A 17,011-nucleotide genomic window follows, 5' to 3' on the forward strand; every position below is an offset into this window, starting at 1 on the left:
ATGCAATTTTTCCTTAAACCACAAAAATGGTACCAACGAAAATAAATGAATCTACAGTAACTGTTCTGCCAGATATGTTGTATGGATGAATATTGTATGTTTTCCATTATTGGGGCCCCTCATGGGGGTGTCCAGGTAATCACATAATCAAAAACACCATGAGGAGGCTCATTATTAGCCAACACAAATATTGGAGTACCCGGTAGCTGTTTTGGCATAGATGCTTTATGATATCAAAAGACTTAAAAAATCAATTAATTATTATATTTTTGTTGAACAGGTGAAAATAAAATAAAATTCTTATCATGTTTAAAAGAAATTTATCATCATACTGTTAAAATTAGTTTTATTTTACATGAAATTCAAATTCTTTTTTTGGACCATATCATTTTAAAAGGTTTTATGTGTTTCTCATTAGATACAATACTTTTTTTCTTCTCTCATTGGTCAAATTTTTTAATTTTTAAACTGCTCGACAAGTTGAGAGATTAAAAATAAAAAAACTTAATAGATGTCTACAAAAGATTATGTATCTCTAAATGTAATTGTCAACATTATTTATATAATAATGTTGTGTTTAACATTGACTATTCGAAAATAGTAGCCAGGGTAAGAGACAATAGTGCATGACCTGAAGGGGAGTGCACTATTGTCTCTCACCCTGGCTACTATTTTCCATAGTCAATGTTAAACACAACATTAAAATCATTATTATACTGACTGTTTACTATTTCAAATAGTGCCAATAGTGTATTTCTATGTAAAAAAAAAATGCTTTATACTATGAAAAGAAGCCCTTTATGTAACTCTGCATATAAATATGCTGTCTTAAAGAAAGTTGACTTTGTCTACTTGCCTGCTAGAAAGAGTTAAAAATGAATAGATTCAAAAGTATGTGTTTTGAGGTGAAAAGATTGATTTTAACTCTATCTGAATATAAATCATTATTGACTGGTTTAACAAGTAGAATTCTTCTTAAGCTTGTGCTAGAGGTCGTCTTAAACTTGCTGTGAGGTACCTATATTTTGCTCATTGTTGAAGGCATGAACTCATGTTGACTCCAAGATGAAGAAGTACCAAAAGGCATCGTGTCATATAGCTTTGATTGCCCGGTATTATTTTGGATTTTGTCTAAAGAAGGTTTACTCCATACCCCTTCCATTTCATTCTCATTAACCTTTTCCATAGCACTCAATAACTTTTAAAAACAGTGATGTGTTCATAACTATTTATCTGTAACAAATGACTTCTAAAGTATTCAAACAATTTTGGCTTCAACAGCAGTAAACAAAAGTAAACAAAGAACAAAAACGTTCTAACAGAAACTACAGTATTTTAAAGTCTCTGAAAATGTCAGAAAAATTTAGATGATATCTACTATTTCCCCTTATAGTTTAACTATAATAGTTAATTAATTGTCAGGCTAATAAATCCAACCCAGTTGCCTGCCTTTGCACATGAAATTGAAAATGATTGACGTGAATATCAAGTCTGTTGCAACAGTAATGCATACTATTATCGCATAGTGCAGTTAACTCTATACATTTCTTTTAAAAACTATGCAAAAATAGAGCAATTTTACTAAAGAAGGACATTCTTGCAGGAAGTATAATAATTAAACATATCCTTTAAGGTTTAGCTAGCTATAAAACCAGGTTTAATTTATCATTATCTACATATAAAAAGCCTGTCCCAAGTCAGGAATATGGCATTTGTAATCCATTTGTTTGATGTGTTCGAACTTTTGATTTTGCTATAGGCTTATGACTTTTCTTTAGAATTTTTCTCAGAGTTTGGTATTTTTGTTATTTTACTTTTTACTCATACCAGTCCAGATATCTATAGGAAAGGGATTCCAACTGACAGTGTTGAAAGATTTACGGAACTTTTTCTCCAGCCCCTGTGTCATCTGAGGATAAAAAGTCTCTGTGCTATCACCTCGTGCTATCACTACATTACCTATACTACCAAACTGATGCTGTATAAGGAAAATATATGTTTCTCTCCTCTTGATGCATTAAATAATATACAGTGCAACCTGTTTTAAGAAACCACCCAAGGGAGAGTCAAAAAGTGGTCTCATAAGACAGGTGGTCTTTTAATACAGGTTCAATCTATATGAAATGCATTATTACAGAGAGACCTTAAACTAATGGTCTTTCAACACAGGTTTTTGCTTCATACAGGAAGTTTCTTAAGCAGGTTTGACTGTATATACATGTGACAGATGAAAACAGGGACAGATAACTGTCAATATTTCAACCAATGAACTACCTTAATAAATGTAAACAGGGACAGGTAATTGTTTATAATTCAACCAAAAAACTAAAAGATGAGAATTTTTAATATCTTCTTTTTTTTTGTCTTTTTGTTGTTTGTCTGTTCTTGGTGTTGATCTGATTAACAAAGCCTTTCAACTGATATTTATTCACTTTTTTTTATTGTTACGGTCACATCACTGTCATAGTGGAGGGGATAACCAAACATATTTAGTCATGCCAAAGGGAGTATAAAGGTGACATATAGTTGCTTACATCCACAACAATTTTTCACTTGTGGATAGTTTACTCATTGGCAATCATACAACATGTTTTTACTTTTAAATTGAAAGATCATGATCATTTTAAATCAACAAATTGTGTTAAATGCACACCTACGTTATTTTTGAAATACATAGTAAATATTCTTGATTAATATATTTTTCTGTTTAATTATTAAAGTATCATTTTCATTTACACTAAGGGGTATGTTCTTTTTTTTTGTTTTCTTTAATTTTTTATGCTGTTTTCTTACACTTAAAGGGGCCTCGGTGGCTGAGTGGTCTAAGTAGTTACTACTGTAATCACTAGCCAGTCAACACTGAGGTTGTGAGTTCGAACCCCCCTCGTGCGGGTGCTCTCGACTCCAATCTTAATTGACTAGGATTGTCAGTTTTCCTATTAAAGGTCAGTGGTTTTTTACGGGCACTTCAACTTCCTCCACCAATAAAAACTGGCCGCCACGAAATAGCCCAAAAGCGGTGCTTAAAAGTGGCGTTAAAACACAAAAAATCAAAATCAAATCAAATCTTACACTTTATATTTTGCTCATTGTTCTCTATTCTATATATTTCAGCACTACCAACCAAACAGTCCCTATTTGTTTAGTTTTTTCTGCCCATTTTTCAGTATTCTCTTTTCTGCAAACCTAATTCTGACCCTGATACTAATTACATATAAGGATACTACATTTCCTTTGCTATCATGTCGCCTAATGCCTTGACTCATCTGTTTCTGTAATCCTGCCCAAGACAGCTTACTGTAACAGCAAAAATAAAGCATACTATGGATTACTGTAAATTAAGAAATTAATCCGTCCATTTATTATTGCTATTTTGTCATTTTAGACTAAAATGCGATTTTAATTTTTTGCGATATTGAGAAAAATCCTGTTCAATTCATATAAAAATTTTCAAATTGCGAGTTTAAGTTATTGCGATTATAACACTGTCGCATTTTTTCGCAACAATAAAAACATCGCAATAATTTCTAAAATTTACAGTAGTATCTGTACATCTCCAATAATTTGGAGCACCACTACATGTGAAGCTAAAACTACTAAATAAAGATCCTTTTGCAATAATTTTAGACATCCTTTCAAAACAAATATGTTTCAATTGTTATCAGATAAGTTTTACCAGGTCCAGAATTTGCTTGAATGTACTGTAAATTCAAAAAAATATTGGGAGGTTTCAATTGTGAGGTATTTATAACTGCAAATAACGTGACAGGGTTGGATTCCCAATTATAAAGACTTGCATTTTGATATCAGATACATGTATTTGTATGCAGGTTATCCTGAAATAGCACATATTATCTTGTATTTGTGTCCATATTTCAAAAATTCACACCAATAAATGAACTAATTAATCTCTGAATTTACAGTACCACTTTTTACTTAATTGTTTTAAGTTACCTTTTAGCTATATGATGGACCTGTATAAATTTATTTGCTGGAAGAGGACAAACTGATCTTATCATCTCCCAAGGTTCCATACCTATACTTGGCCCACTACAAAACAAAAAATATGAACTTGCAATTAGAATACAAAAAATGTAATGCATACATTGATTAACTCCTCTTAAGCTTGTAAACTCTAATCTACTGTCTGGTTTATCATATGTTCCAGGAAGTAAGTTATAACGGAAAACTAGAGGCTCTAAAGAGCCTGTGTCGCTCACCTTGGTCTATGTGCATATTAAACAAAGGACACAGATGGATTCATGACAAAATTGTGTTTTGGTGATGGTGATGTGTTTGTAGATCTTACTTTACTGAACATTCTTGCTGCTTACAATTATCTCTATCTATAATAAACTTGGCCCAGTAGTTACAGTGGAAAATATTTTGTAAAAATTTACAAAATTTATGAAAATTGTAAAATATTGACTATAAAGGGCAATAACTCCTTAAAGGGTCAATTGACAATTTTGATCATGTTGACTTATTTGTAGATCTTACTTTGCTGTACATTATTGCTGTTTACAGTTTATCTGTATCTATAATAATATTGAAGATAATAACCAAAAGCTGCAAAATTTTCTTAAAATTACCAATTCAGGGGCAGCAACCCAACATTTGCCTGATTGGTCTTAAAATTTCAGGGCAGATAGATCTTGACCTAATGAACAATTTTATCCTCGTCAGATTTCCTCTAAATGCTTTGGTTTCAGAGATATGAGCCAAAAACTGCATTTTACCCTATGTACTATTTTTTAGCCATGTCCGCCATCTTGGTTCGCGGGCCGGGTCATCGGACACATTTTTTAAACTAGATACCCTAATGATGATTGTGGACAAGTTTGGTTAAATTTGTCTTAGTAGTTTCAGAGGAGAAGATTTTTGTAAAAGATTACAAAAATTTACGAAAAATGGTTAAAAATTGACTATAAAGGGCAATAACTCCTTAAGGAGTCAACTGATCATTTTGATCAAGTTGACTTATTTGCAGATCTTACTTTGCTGAACATTATTGCTGTTTACAGTTTATTTCTATCTATAATAATATTCAAGATAATAACCAAAAACAGCAAAATTTCCTTAAAATTACCAATTCAGGGGCAGCAACCCTACAACGGGTTGTCCGATTCATCTGAAAATATCAGGGCAGATAGATATTGACCTAATAAACAATTTTACCCCGTCAGACTTGCTCTAAATGAGTTGGTTTCAGAGATATAAGCCAAAATCTACATTTTACCCCTACGTTCTATTTTTAGCCATGGCGGCCATCTGGGTTGGATGGCTGGGTCACTGGACACATTTTTTAAACTAGATACCCTAATGATGATTGTGGACAAGTTTGGTTTAATTTTGCCAAGTAGTTTCAGAGGAGAAGATTTTTGTAAAAGTTAACGACGACGGACGACGGACGCCAAGTGATGAGAAAAGCTCACTTGGCCCTTTGGGCCAGGTGAGCTAAAAAAGCCATAAAAAATCTTCTATCAATTTAATTTGATGTAGGAGTGATCACTTTTACCAATTGTTGACAAAGGTGATAACGTACATGATTATTTTAACATGGTGACCGTGAGACAAAACAAACAATGTGTATGTAAGGGGCACCATTTCTTATGAAATCATGTCACGAGTTTCTACACAATTTTAATGTAAAGGGAGAAATTTGTTTTTTGGTTTGATTGGAGACAATACCAACTTTTTTAATGTGAGGCCTGACTGTTTGTGTTATTGTCATTTAAGGGCTGACTATTATATCTTTTTCTATGGAAACTTGATGTTTACCCAATTTGTCATGTAAGGGGAGTCAATTCAAAATTTTTTGGTGGAAGCAGTGATTACTTTCATAGCTTTCTAGAGACTCTCTTTTATGTTATAGGAGACAGGGTGTAAGAATAAGAATAAGAATTTTATTAGTTGAAAATCCAAACAATAGGATTGTTACTAAATAAACAAACCAATACAAAACCAAAAGAAAACAAACAGACGATAGACATTAAATAAAACAAACATGTAGCATTGAAAAAAAAATAAAGATTATTAATTTTAATTATAATACTATTTTTGACAGCATGCCTCCTCTATAAAATTATCAATTCAAATATTATGATTATATATAACATTATAAGTTAATTATATATATATAAGCCACCAATCACACACAGTTCATATATTGACATTATAATTGTTTCTCTCATTATACATTTCACTTATATTGTTAACAATAATAAGTAAAATATCACATTCTTCACAAGAAAATATAGAATCAAATTTGTTTTCTTTACTCATTGAATTAAAACTGAGGACAATAAAAGAAATTTCATTAAACATTTTGATCCTAGTTTTATTAATTTCTGTACATGTTATGATAAAATGGAATTCATCTTCCACCTCTTAATGGTATAAAGGACATATTCTATTTTCCAAGGCTGTTTTATTGTATCTACCGCATTCAACAGCCAGAATACTATTACTTATTCTTATTTTGGTATATTTTTTTGTAACATTTTTATCTAAATTCAATAAAAGGTACTTTTTTATTTCATACTTTACTTTAAATTTTCTGTAGGTTCTTAGTTTATTTCCATTTATTGAATTATCATCATTAAAGAGACAATTTTTCCAAAATATAATGTTATTTTCATTGAGCTTCTTCACAAGGGCTAAAAGTAATCGTTTTTTAGAAAAAGTACATTGATTTCCCAAACATGAGTGAAATTCAATTTTGATAGTAGCAATTTAATTTTTGAAGCAAATCCATCATTTAACTGCTTGTTAATTTTATAAACATTATATAATAAAGACTCATTTTCATTTGAATTTAAAATATGTAACCAAAATCCTACAGAAGACTTAAGTGTAAGAGATGACACATCATATCTGAATTTAAACTTGTGGCAGAGAGTTAATCAACATTTTTCAGGAAAGATGTTACATAATTATTGTAGATTTGAGAAAAAACTTTAAACACCATATTTTGGGTCAAATAATAGGGTCAATCAAAATTTTTTTAAAACATTTTGTAAAAGAAATCAAATCTTTTATGAGAAGGGACAACTTTTTTTTTAATTATTTTTAGTGCCAGGGGATACAATCAACATTTTTTTATTTAGTGTAAACAAGTGACCATGTTTTACAGTTTTGATATAAAAAAGAAGATGTGGTATGAGACTATTTACATCCTTTAACATAATGGAAAGCAGTCCATTCCTTGTTTGTAAAAGAACTGACAGTATATAGCTTGTTTTTAATGGGTTATTATTTGCTACACATTTTTTATATAAGGGAGGAACACATCAAAACTGAAAGTGTAAACATATGACTATGTCGTATAGATTTGGGGAAGAAACTATGTATGCCCTTTGTATACATGAGGGGACTATTTTTAAGAATTTGTGCATAGTGTGATTTTTTATACTGTATTATGCATATGTAAGGTGAAAGTTATAAAACTCTATGGTGAAAAATTGTTTATTTTTTAATCTTTAAAGAAGGTACCATAAAAAAAAACATTTTATGAGTAAAGGGAGGCAATTCAAGCTATTTTTCATGTCAATATTATACTAATTCTTTTCTAATTTAAACAACAAATCTAATCTTTTTGGTACTTAACCAAATTAACATTAGGTATTTGTATACTTAATGAAATTATAGTGTTTTTTTTATTATACATATGTAAAAGTGATATTCAAAAAATCTGAATGTATAATTGTAAGGGGAGACAATCTAACCTTTTTGGTGTCATGGTATCTGTCGGCAGGAATACTCAACCAAGAGCAGACGCTATAGAGGTGTTCATGGCATCAGAAGAAACACTTTTACTTTATGTAAGGGGAGATAATCTAACCTTTTTGGTGTCATGGTATCTGTTTGCAGGAATACCCCACCTAGAGCAGAGGCTATAGAGGTGTTCATGGCATCAAAAGAAATATGGTCACTTAATGTTAGGGGAGACAATCTAACCTCTTTGATGTCGTAGATATTTAGGCAGAAATATCCAAATACAGAATAGGTGTTCATGGCATCGTAAGATACTTTTTAGTTTTATATAAGGGGAGATAATCTAACCTTTTTGGTGACATAGTATCTGTGGGCAGGAATACTCCACCAAGAGCAGATGCTATAGAGGTGTTCATGGCATCAAAAGAAACGCTCTCCATCTTTTTCTGCAGTTTTCCGAGAACATCATCATTATAGGTCAGAACAACACAGTCAGTATTCCTGAAATAGAATCATCTTTATAGGTCAGAACAACACAGTCTGTGTTTCTGAAACAGAATCATCATTATAGGTCAGAACAACAGTCTGTATTCCTGAAATAGAATCATCGTTATAGGTCAGAACAACACAGTTTGTGTTCCTGAAACAGAATCATCATTATAGGTCAGAACAACACAGTCTGTGGTCCTGAAAGAGAATCATCATTATAGGTTAGAACAACAGTCTGTGTTCCTGAAATGGAATCATCTTTATAGGTCATAACAACACAGTCTGTGTTCCTGAAATAGAATCATCATTATAGGTCAGAACAACACAGTCTGTGTTCCTGAAATAGAACCATCATTTTAGGTCAGAACAACACAGTCTGTGTTCCTGAAATAGAATCATCGTTATAGGTCAGAACAACACAGTCTGTGTTCCTGAAATAGAATTGTCTTTATAGGTCAGAACAACACAGTCTGTGTTCCTGAAATAGAATTGTCTTTATAGGTCAGAACAACACAGTCTGTGTTCCTGAAATAGAATCATTGTTATAGGTCAGAATAACACAGTTTGTGTTCCTGAAATAGAATCATCATTATAGGTCAGAACAACACAGTCTGTGTTTCTGAAACATAAACTTTTTGTCAAGGATCATTTAAACTAAATAAATAGTTTTTAAAACCAGTTTGGTTTTAAATTGAACATTTTAATTAGGAATAGTTGAAGAAATATATAACAATGTAGAAAACAAAGAAACTGCCAATAAAAACAACAAAAGAACAAACAAAATATAACACCAGTTTGGGTTTGGACAAATCAGAATCTAGATATTAATTGAATGAGGTCCCATCAATAATAATATAATTGTAAAAATATTTTATTCAAGAAATCTTTATGTATAGCTTCAAGAGTAAACAAATAGGAAATATACAAGTAATTAAAAAATAGGCAGGAAAATACATGTAACAACATTGATTAATCATAGACCTTAACAGCTATTTGTTCTTTTTTGAATTAATAAATGACATGAAAAATACACTGTTGAAGATGCAACCATATAATTATAAACACAAAAAGAATCTATGGATTTTTAAGTTGTTTATGTTGTTTTTTTTTTGCATTTTAAATTTTGGAATTTCTAGGAACAAACCTATTCCCAGGTTTTGTTTTTTTTATGTTTCTTGTCCCTAATTTTTCTTAAAGATCAGATTCAAGTGAGGATGTGTAGGCAGGAGATTTTATGCTAATCACAAAAATCTACCACATTATATTACTTGTAATTTTACCTTTGAAGATATGACAGTGTTAGCAAAGCATTATAGTTCTGTAACGGACTTTCTCCTGTCAAACATGGTGCCACAGTACAGGAAATCAGATGGTTCATGGGATATTCCTCCCTCATGGCCTCACACAGACGAGATCCTAATCCTACAAAATATACAAATATATGTAAGGTTCTGTTTGGGAATGATCCCTAGAGAACAGGAAATTAGATGGTTCGTGGGTTATTCCTCCCTGATGGCCCCACACAGACTGGACCCTAATGCTAAATATATACAAGTCTATGTAAGGTTCAGTTAGGTAATGATCCCCACAGTACAGGAATAATAATTGGATAATCTCTATTCTAAGAATATATAGATGTTTATAAAGTTGAGCTTGATATTTCCACAAATCACAAAAAGACAACAAAAGGAACATCATAAGGCCTTGTGATTGGTTTGTGTTGTCTCCCTTTGCCCAATTACTTTACATCATGATAATATGGAATATATGATATTGAGAAAAAAACAGTTGTGAAATATATGTTGCTGAATCGTTTTATTTCTATAAGTTTGGGCTTATAATAAAAGAATATAAAGAAATATAAAAATTCAAAGACCAAGGGGACATAACAAATTTTGTTGTTTCATTCACACGAGCTATAGTAACTACATACATACAAATACCAACCTGATCCTGTACCACCAGATAAACTGTGCATCATAATACAACCTATGTACATGTCACATCTGTATATAATACCTACCTGATCCTGTACCACCAGTCAAACTGTGCATCATAATACAACCACTGTACATGTCACATCTGTATATAATACCTACCTGATCCTGTACCACCAGTCAAACTGTGAATCATTATACAACCACTGTACATGTCACATCTGTATATAATACTAACCTGATCCTGTACCACCAGTCAAACTGTGCATCATAATACAACCACTGTACATGTCACATCTGTATATAATACCTACCTGATCCTGTACCACCAGTCAAACTGTGCATCATAATACAAGCACTGTACATGTCACATCTGTATATAATACCAACCTGATCCTGTACCACCAGTCAAACTGTGCATCATAATACAACCACTGTACATGTCACATCTGTATATAATACCTACCTGATCCTGTTCCACCTGTCAAACTGTGCATCATTATACCATCACTGTACATGTCACATCTGTATATAATACCAACCTGATCCTGTACCACCAGTCAAACTGTGCATCATTATACAACCACTGTACATGTCACATCTGTATATAATACCAACCTGATCCTGTACCACCAGTCAAACTGTGCATCATAATACAACCACTGTACATGTCACATATATAATAAAAAAAAAAAAAACTTCTTGAGAAACAAGGTAATTTCGACATACTGTATATGCACCTAACTACTTACTGTTGCAGATTTTGTTGACCTCTAAAAGGTCTTTGAATTTTCTGTGTTGTTGGGTTATATTGAAATATTGATGTAAATAATTATACATAAATTAATCAAGGAGTAAATACTGTAGATTAATTCATTTTCGTGAGCACCACTTTTCTTGGATTGAAAAATTTAATGTTAGCTTAAAATTGATTTCATGGTTTTGTCAGTCAGCATCCAAGCCTCTAAAAATATGAGTTCGTCTTTACCCACAAAATCCACTAAAATGTATATCCCACGCAAAATAATTAATAATTAAAAACCAATTGTTCAGAGAACAATTGAAGGTCTTTCCATTTCTAACAATTTTTTTTGCTATGAAAATATGAAAATTTGGTTTAAAATGTCATTTCCAGTGTCAAATGGTGCTGATTCCAAAAATATATGGTTTCTACACACTTTTGTATGAAATAAGTCTAAAATGTAGCTACTTCCGGTTTACACAAGGTCATTTCAGGTTTGCTTTTTCGAAGTCATATGGCTTGTAACTTAAAGCTCATATGGCTTTATAATGCATAAATAAGAATTTAAAGCAAAGGTCAAAATCTAGAATGTCAAATTTACCTTTGACCTTGACCCCAATTTCAAGGTCATAAACCAAGAATACTTAATCAAAAGACCCTAGGTCTTTAATATGTATGGTTAATGAGTTATATCACTATACGCATAGTTCTACATATTAGAGGGGCAAAAACTCCCATTTAATGTATACGCATCCTTTCAACTAAAATTCAGGAGTTACGACATGTTGTAAATGACAATTTAATAAAAAAAATGTTGTCGATATTTTGTACGGTTTATGAAAAGAAGTGAGAATAAGCCAAAATCAAAATTTAGAATTTGACCTTTGACCTTGACCGAATTCTTTTTTTTGGAACAAGGACCTCAAATCTGAAAACCTTATGTCTCTATCACTTATGGTTTACCAATTAGAAATGCAAATCACTTATATCAAATGCATAAGGGGAAATAAATTTCATATGGAGTTTCCGGAATGCTTCAATGTAAACCAAACTCAACATCCTGACAATATAGCCAGCAGTTTGGTAAAATAAATTTGTCGTAATCTTTTACGGTTGCGAAGGAGTAGCACACACAAGAAAAACAGTGTTCGGGGAGATAACTCTTACAAAATAAATTATTCAATTAAGCAATGTCATTTTCAAAAGCGTATAAACTGTTTGATATCACATACCAAAAATCTCAGCGACAACTTTTGAAAGTAAAAACTGCGAAAGAAAAAAATTAATTAAGCAGAAGAAAAAAAAAAAAAAAAATAAAAAAAATAAAAAATTTTGAAAATGACTTTGACCTTTGACCTTGACCTAATTTTCTTTTTTTTGGACATAGGACCTCAAATCAAAAGACCCTAAGTCTCTATCACTTATGGTTTGCCAGTTTCAAATGCATATCACTTATATCAAATGCATAAGGGGAAATAACTCTCATATAGAGCCTCTGGAGCGCTTCGATCCAAACCTATCTCAACATCCTGAGGATATAACGAGCGAATTGGTGAACTAATTTTGTCGTAATCTTTAACAGTTGCGACAGAGTAGCAAACACAAGAAAAACAGTCTTCGGGGAGATAACTCTAACAAGAAAAAGTGTTCAGTTTAATAGGGTCAGTTTCAAAAGCGCATAAACTGTTCAATATCATATACCAAATATCAAAGCGACATCTTGCAAAACAACCAAACAGCGAATGAAAAAAAAATTAGGCCCAAGGTCTGTTGGCAACATATTTGCCTTAATTGCTTTTTTTTATAGTTTTTTTACTTGTGTTTGGAATTCAGAATTAAGTCAGTTATTAAGACCTTGCTTTACAGTGCAATACTTGTCAGTTGGGCTTTAGGGCTGTATAACATGTATAAAGAACCATTAATTATGTATTTAGGTGTACTGTGTGGATGCTATCAAATTCAAAATGACACACATCTCCTTTTATCAATGCAACATAAAAAGTTACTATAAATTGAATAAACTGCTTCGCTGAGCGCAGCTGGATACGCCCGCAGAGGTCCAACCCTGAACAGTTGGGGCAAAAATTGACACAATATTCAAGCTTGATACAGGTCTGTATTTGGATTGTTATTAAATATTTGACATATTATAGGTTTCTGAATAAATGTAGTCAAAAAACTTGAAATTGGTTATATGAATTGAATTAATATTCAATTAAAGATTTCTTGCTGTTGTGCAATACACTGTGCTGTTGCACAATACTTAGTAAATCTGTTTTCAGACTATAAACAAAAAAAATAAAGTTCCACACATAACAGAAATTTATGAAAAAAATTACTGCTCAAATCATTTTTGAGTTATTGACTGAAATCCCACCTTATTTAATAAATACAACCCCATAAATCGGTAACATAAAATCTGAAATTTATAAAAATTAAAAGGGAAGTCACATCAATTGATATTAACAATTCAGCAAAGTTTCATGAAGGCTGTTCAAAGCGTTTTTGAGTTATTGTCCGAAAAGTGGAAAATCCCCCTTTTTGTAATGAATAAAACCCCATTAATCGGAAACATATAGTCTAAAAATTTATAAAAATCAATAGGGAGCTCATGTGGATAGAAATAAACAATTCACTAAAGTTTCTGGCAAATTGGTGAAATTGTTTTTGAGTTATTGTCCAAAAACATGAAAACCCCCCTTTTTTAATGAATAAAACCCCGAAACTCGGAAACGGTAAATCTGAAATTTATAAAAAATGAAAGGGAGGTCACGTCAATAGATATAAACAATTCACCAAAGTTTCATGCATATTGGTCAAAACGTTTTTGAGTTAATGTCCGACATGTTGACGACGGACGGACGGACAGACGGACGCTCAACAGTATACCATAATACGTCCCGTAAACGGGCGTATAAAAATTATTCAGCATTCCATCTTAGATCAAAAGACAAAAATCAACATTTCAATTATAGCAATACTACATGTATTGTTATCACATTTTTCGCAATAAAATATTGTTACCTCTCAATTTCTTTCCTGACTTGGTTTGCAGTATCCTCTAGTATGTGATCTTCTCCACTCTTCGTAAGTCCATGGTAACCTTTAAATCATGCAAGGAAACCTTTGTGAGTCTTTCTAGGGAAAAAAATGTGTTGCTGATCATCCCCAAATAATACATGATGTATAATCAAATATCGCAAAGTCCATGTTAGTAATGGAATCAACCAGAGAAAATTCAGACCAAAAATTAAATGGCACAGGCTACGGTTACATGGAAATGTAACAATAATAAAAAAAATATTTTTACATTGGAGGCTAATTGCCGGAATATATGGTTGGGTAAGAATCCAATTAATTACAAATGTAACAATAATATAACCATAGACACAATTATTATTGTAACATTCATAATTAATCAGATCCTTACCCAACCCTGCATTCCAGCAAATTGGTCTCAAATGTAACAATAATCTTTTTATTATTGTTACATTTCCATGTAACTGTAGCCAGTGCCAAATTAAATAGCAGATGTACATGTACACTTTCATGTCCTGCAAAGGAATTACTATAAATTTGGTGGAATTCAGTTCAGCAGTTTTTAGTCAGCTATTATTCAACTATCACACAAATAAATGCAAGCAAATATTTTTGAATTTACATACATGTACAGTTATTCAAAGAGTGATTGAATAGAGGGGGACAACTCTTGCATTGTCATGGTGATATATATATACCTAATGCCCAATTTGTTCCTCTTCCTCTCTTTCCAGATACAATATTTCCATCTCTGAAAAAAAAAAATATTTATGAGCCTTGACAAAGTCAGGAACCCCAGACCATCAGTGGCAATATCTTCCCTAGAACATTTTGAAGGATCAGGGTTGACTGAAAGGATAGTGTTTATGAATTTTGATGGAGATGGCTTATATAAAGTACAGTCAAACCTGCTTTAGATCACCTGTATTATGTAAAAACCTGTATTATAAGACCATAAATTTTAGATCCCTCTGTAGTACATTGAACCTGTATCAAAAGACCACCTGTCTGATTTAAGATACCACTTTTTTGTTCTCCCATAAGTTGTCTCTTAAAACAGGTTTCACTGTACTAGTAAATTTCAAGTTATAAAGGATGGGGCCATTGACAAAGTCAGGAACCCTAGACCATCAGTGGCAATATCTTCCCTAAGAGCATTTTTAAAGAATCAGGATCAACTGAAAGGATAGTGGTCATGACTTTTGATGGACAGTATGGCTTATATAGAGTACTAGTAAATTTCAAGTTATAAAGGATGGGGGTCTAAATTAAAGCATGATGGTACCACCGATATGCAAATTAGTAGTTGTTGCTGTATATCGTTTTTCTTTTCTTTTCTAGGTATATCAGGCTGTAAGTATTATCGTATGGATTGTTTTACATTTGTTATGTTAGGCCTTTTATAGCTTGCTATGCAGTTGTGGGTTTTGCTCATGAAGGTTGTATTGTGACCTAGCTATATTGCTGCTTTTATGTCATTTGGTCTCTGGTGGAAAGTTGTCTCATTTGGGGCAATATGCACAATTGTTTCTACATACGCGGTAATGGTACGTTTTCTTCTCTAGCTCAGTCCATATCGTAAACTTGGATATGTATGATGGCTGGTTTCAAAGTTGAGACGTTTTCACATATGTGGTTAAATTTTTGGGGTACGAAGTGTGATTCATTTTTCCGTAAATTCGCATACCCCGAAAATCCTTTCGTGATGCGGTTCCTCATGGTAAAAAATCCCTTTTTCACACAATAATTTCTTTGAAAATTTAATAATTTGAATACATTTAATAACTCCATAGTTTTTACATATTTATTCTATGGTCCTCTACTTTCCAGATCAACACAAATGGTTAAGCTCAGTCACTTGTTAAAAATTGAAACATGTCCAGTATCATTACACAGAGATTTTTTGTTTACCATGTTTACACACAACTTTTGTGTTCCTCAATTGGAGGCGCATTAGGGATATTGACCCATTTGCAATTATACCACATCTAATTTTTATAGTGTCTTGTTCTTTTGCCATGTTTTAATTATTGTGTTATGATCAAAGTGTCCTAAATATAAAAAAAAAATTAAAACTTAATTTAAAATTTGCAATAATAAATAATCTCCCCTTAGACAGTATTTGTGTTTATTGATCAACAATCACAATAATAAATGCAAGCAAACATTTCTGAATTTCTCGTCCTTCATTTTTGTATTTATTCATGTTCATTTACTCACCTTATTTTGAGACCTTTACAAGCCTTTTGTACAACTTTTGGCTCACTATCTACATGTACAGATCTTTGTTTTCCATCAGGGTGTATAAAAGTGTGTCTGAAATAGCAAAAAAAAAAAGAGACTTAGGTGATGGTAAAACAAAGAGACAAATGAATTAGCACAGCCTCACTCCTTTTATCTCAATGCATGCATGTGTGATTTCATAAAAAAAGTTAGGTGAATGTAAAAACCAAAAGTCTTAATTTTTGTGTTCTTTACTATTGGTGAAAAATATTTCAAGAAATATCGAACAGAAATCATACATGTAAAATAAGATTATATACATGCACCATTTGAGGTGTGCCCAGATCTACTTTGATTTCAAAATGGTGTCCACAATTAAGTAATTTTCCCAGATATATCAATTCTGGAAAGTATTAAACATCAAACTCAGTGAAATTTGGTAAACCCGTATTTTCAGATAATATAAATGGAATGTTCTGGAAATTCGGGACAATAAAATTTAATAGAGTTTGAAATGTTATAATCTTTGGAAGTGAAGAATTTTGGACTGAGTGTGTCCAAATAATGATGATGTCTTAAAGGTTGTTTTATTTTTTTGCTTTGACGCCTTCCTGTTGCAGGAAAAAGCAAATAAAAAAAAAATCTTATCAAGACATCATAATCATGATAATTATTTGGACTATCGACAGGAAGGCTTAAAAAAAGCCTTTTAAGACATGATAATTAATTTAGTATGACTAATTCTAAGTGCCTGCCAATTGCTACCAACAGGCTTCATGTAATAATAATACGATATTAAAATATTAAACCCTCTTGCTGCCAGAGGTACACATGTGCCCACACGGACGACACATACATGTTTAAC

The 17,011-nt window shown here is 31.9% G+C and overlaps 1 protein-coding gene across 1 annotated transcript; it reads right to left on the reverse strand.

Annotated features, from left to right (window-relative positions):
* Positions 1-1,498: 1,498 nt before the first annotated feature.
* LOC127736842 (tubulin delta chain-like) lies at positions 1,499-16,237 on the reverse strand. The gene is made up of 9 exons (XM_052247430.1): positions 16,144-16,237; positions 14,622-14,674; positions 13,909-13,987; positions 10,609-10,667; positions 9,486-9,627; positions 8,065-8,217; positions 3,955-4,050; positions 3,225-3,297; positions 1,499-1,972 (listed from the first exon to the last, which is right to left on the reverse strand). Exons 4-9 carry the CDS (start codon positions 10,658-10,660, stop codon positions 1,811-1,813), a joined length of 678 nt encoding a protein of 225 aa, XP_052103390.1. The 5' UTR covers positions 10,661-10,667; positions 13,909-13,987; positions 14,622-14,674; positions 16,144-16,237; the 3' UTR covers positions 1,499-1,810.
* Positions 16,238-17,011: the final 774 nt, after the last annotated feature.

The sequence above is a fragment of the Mytilus californianus genome, unplaced genomic scaffold (assembly GCF_021869535.1).
Source record: "Mytilus californianus isolate M0D057914Y unplaced genomic scaffold, xbMytCali1.0.p SCAF_38, whole genome shotgun sequence".
Taxonomy (NCBI): domain Eukaryota; kingdom Metazoa; phylum Mollusca; class Bivalvia; order Mytilida; family Mytilidae; genus Mytilus; species Mytilus californianus.

Bases quoted from the DNA above. Each gene is read 5' to 3' on its own strand.
- LOC127736842 (XM_052247430.1), bottom strand. From the start codon at position 10,660: ATGTACAGTGATGGTATAATGATGCACAGTTTGACAGGTGGAACAGGA. The intron at 9,628-10,608 runs GTAGGTATTATA...TATATTTTGTAG, and splicing joins GACAGGTGGAACAGGATCAG to GATTAGGATCTCGTCTGTGT. The intron at 1,973-3,224 runs GTATCCTTATAT...ATACAGCATCAG, and splicing joins ATGATAGCAAAGGAAATGTA to TTTGGTAGTATAGGTAATGT.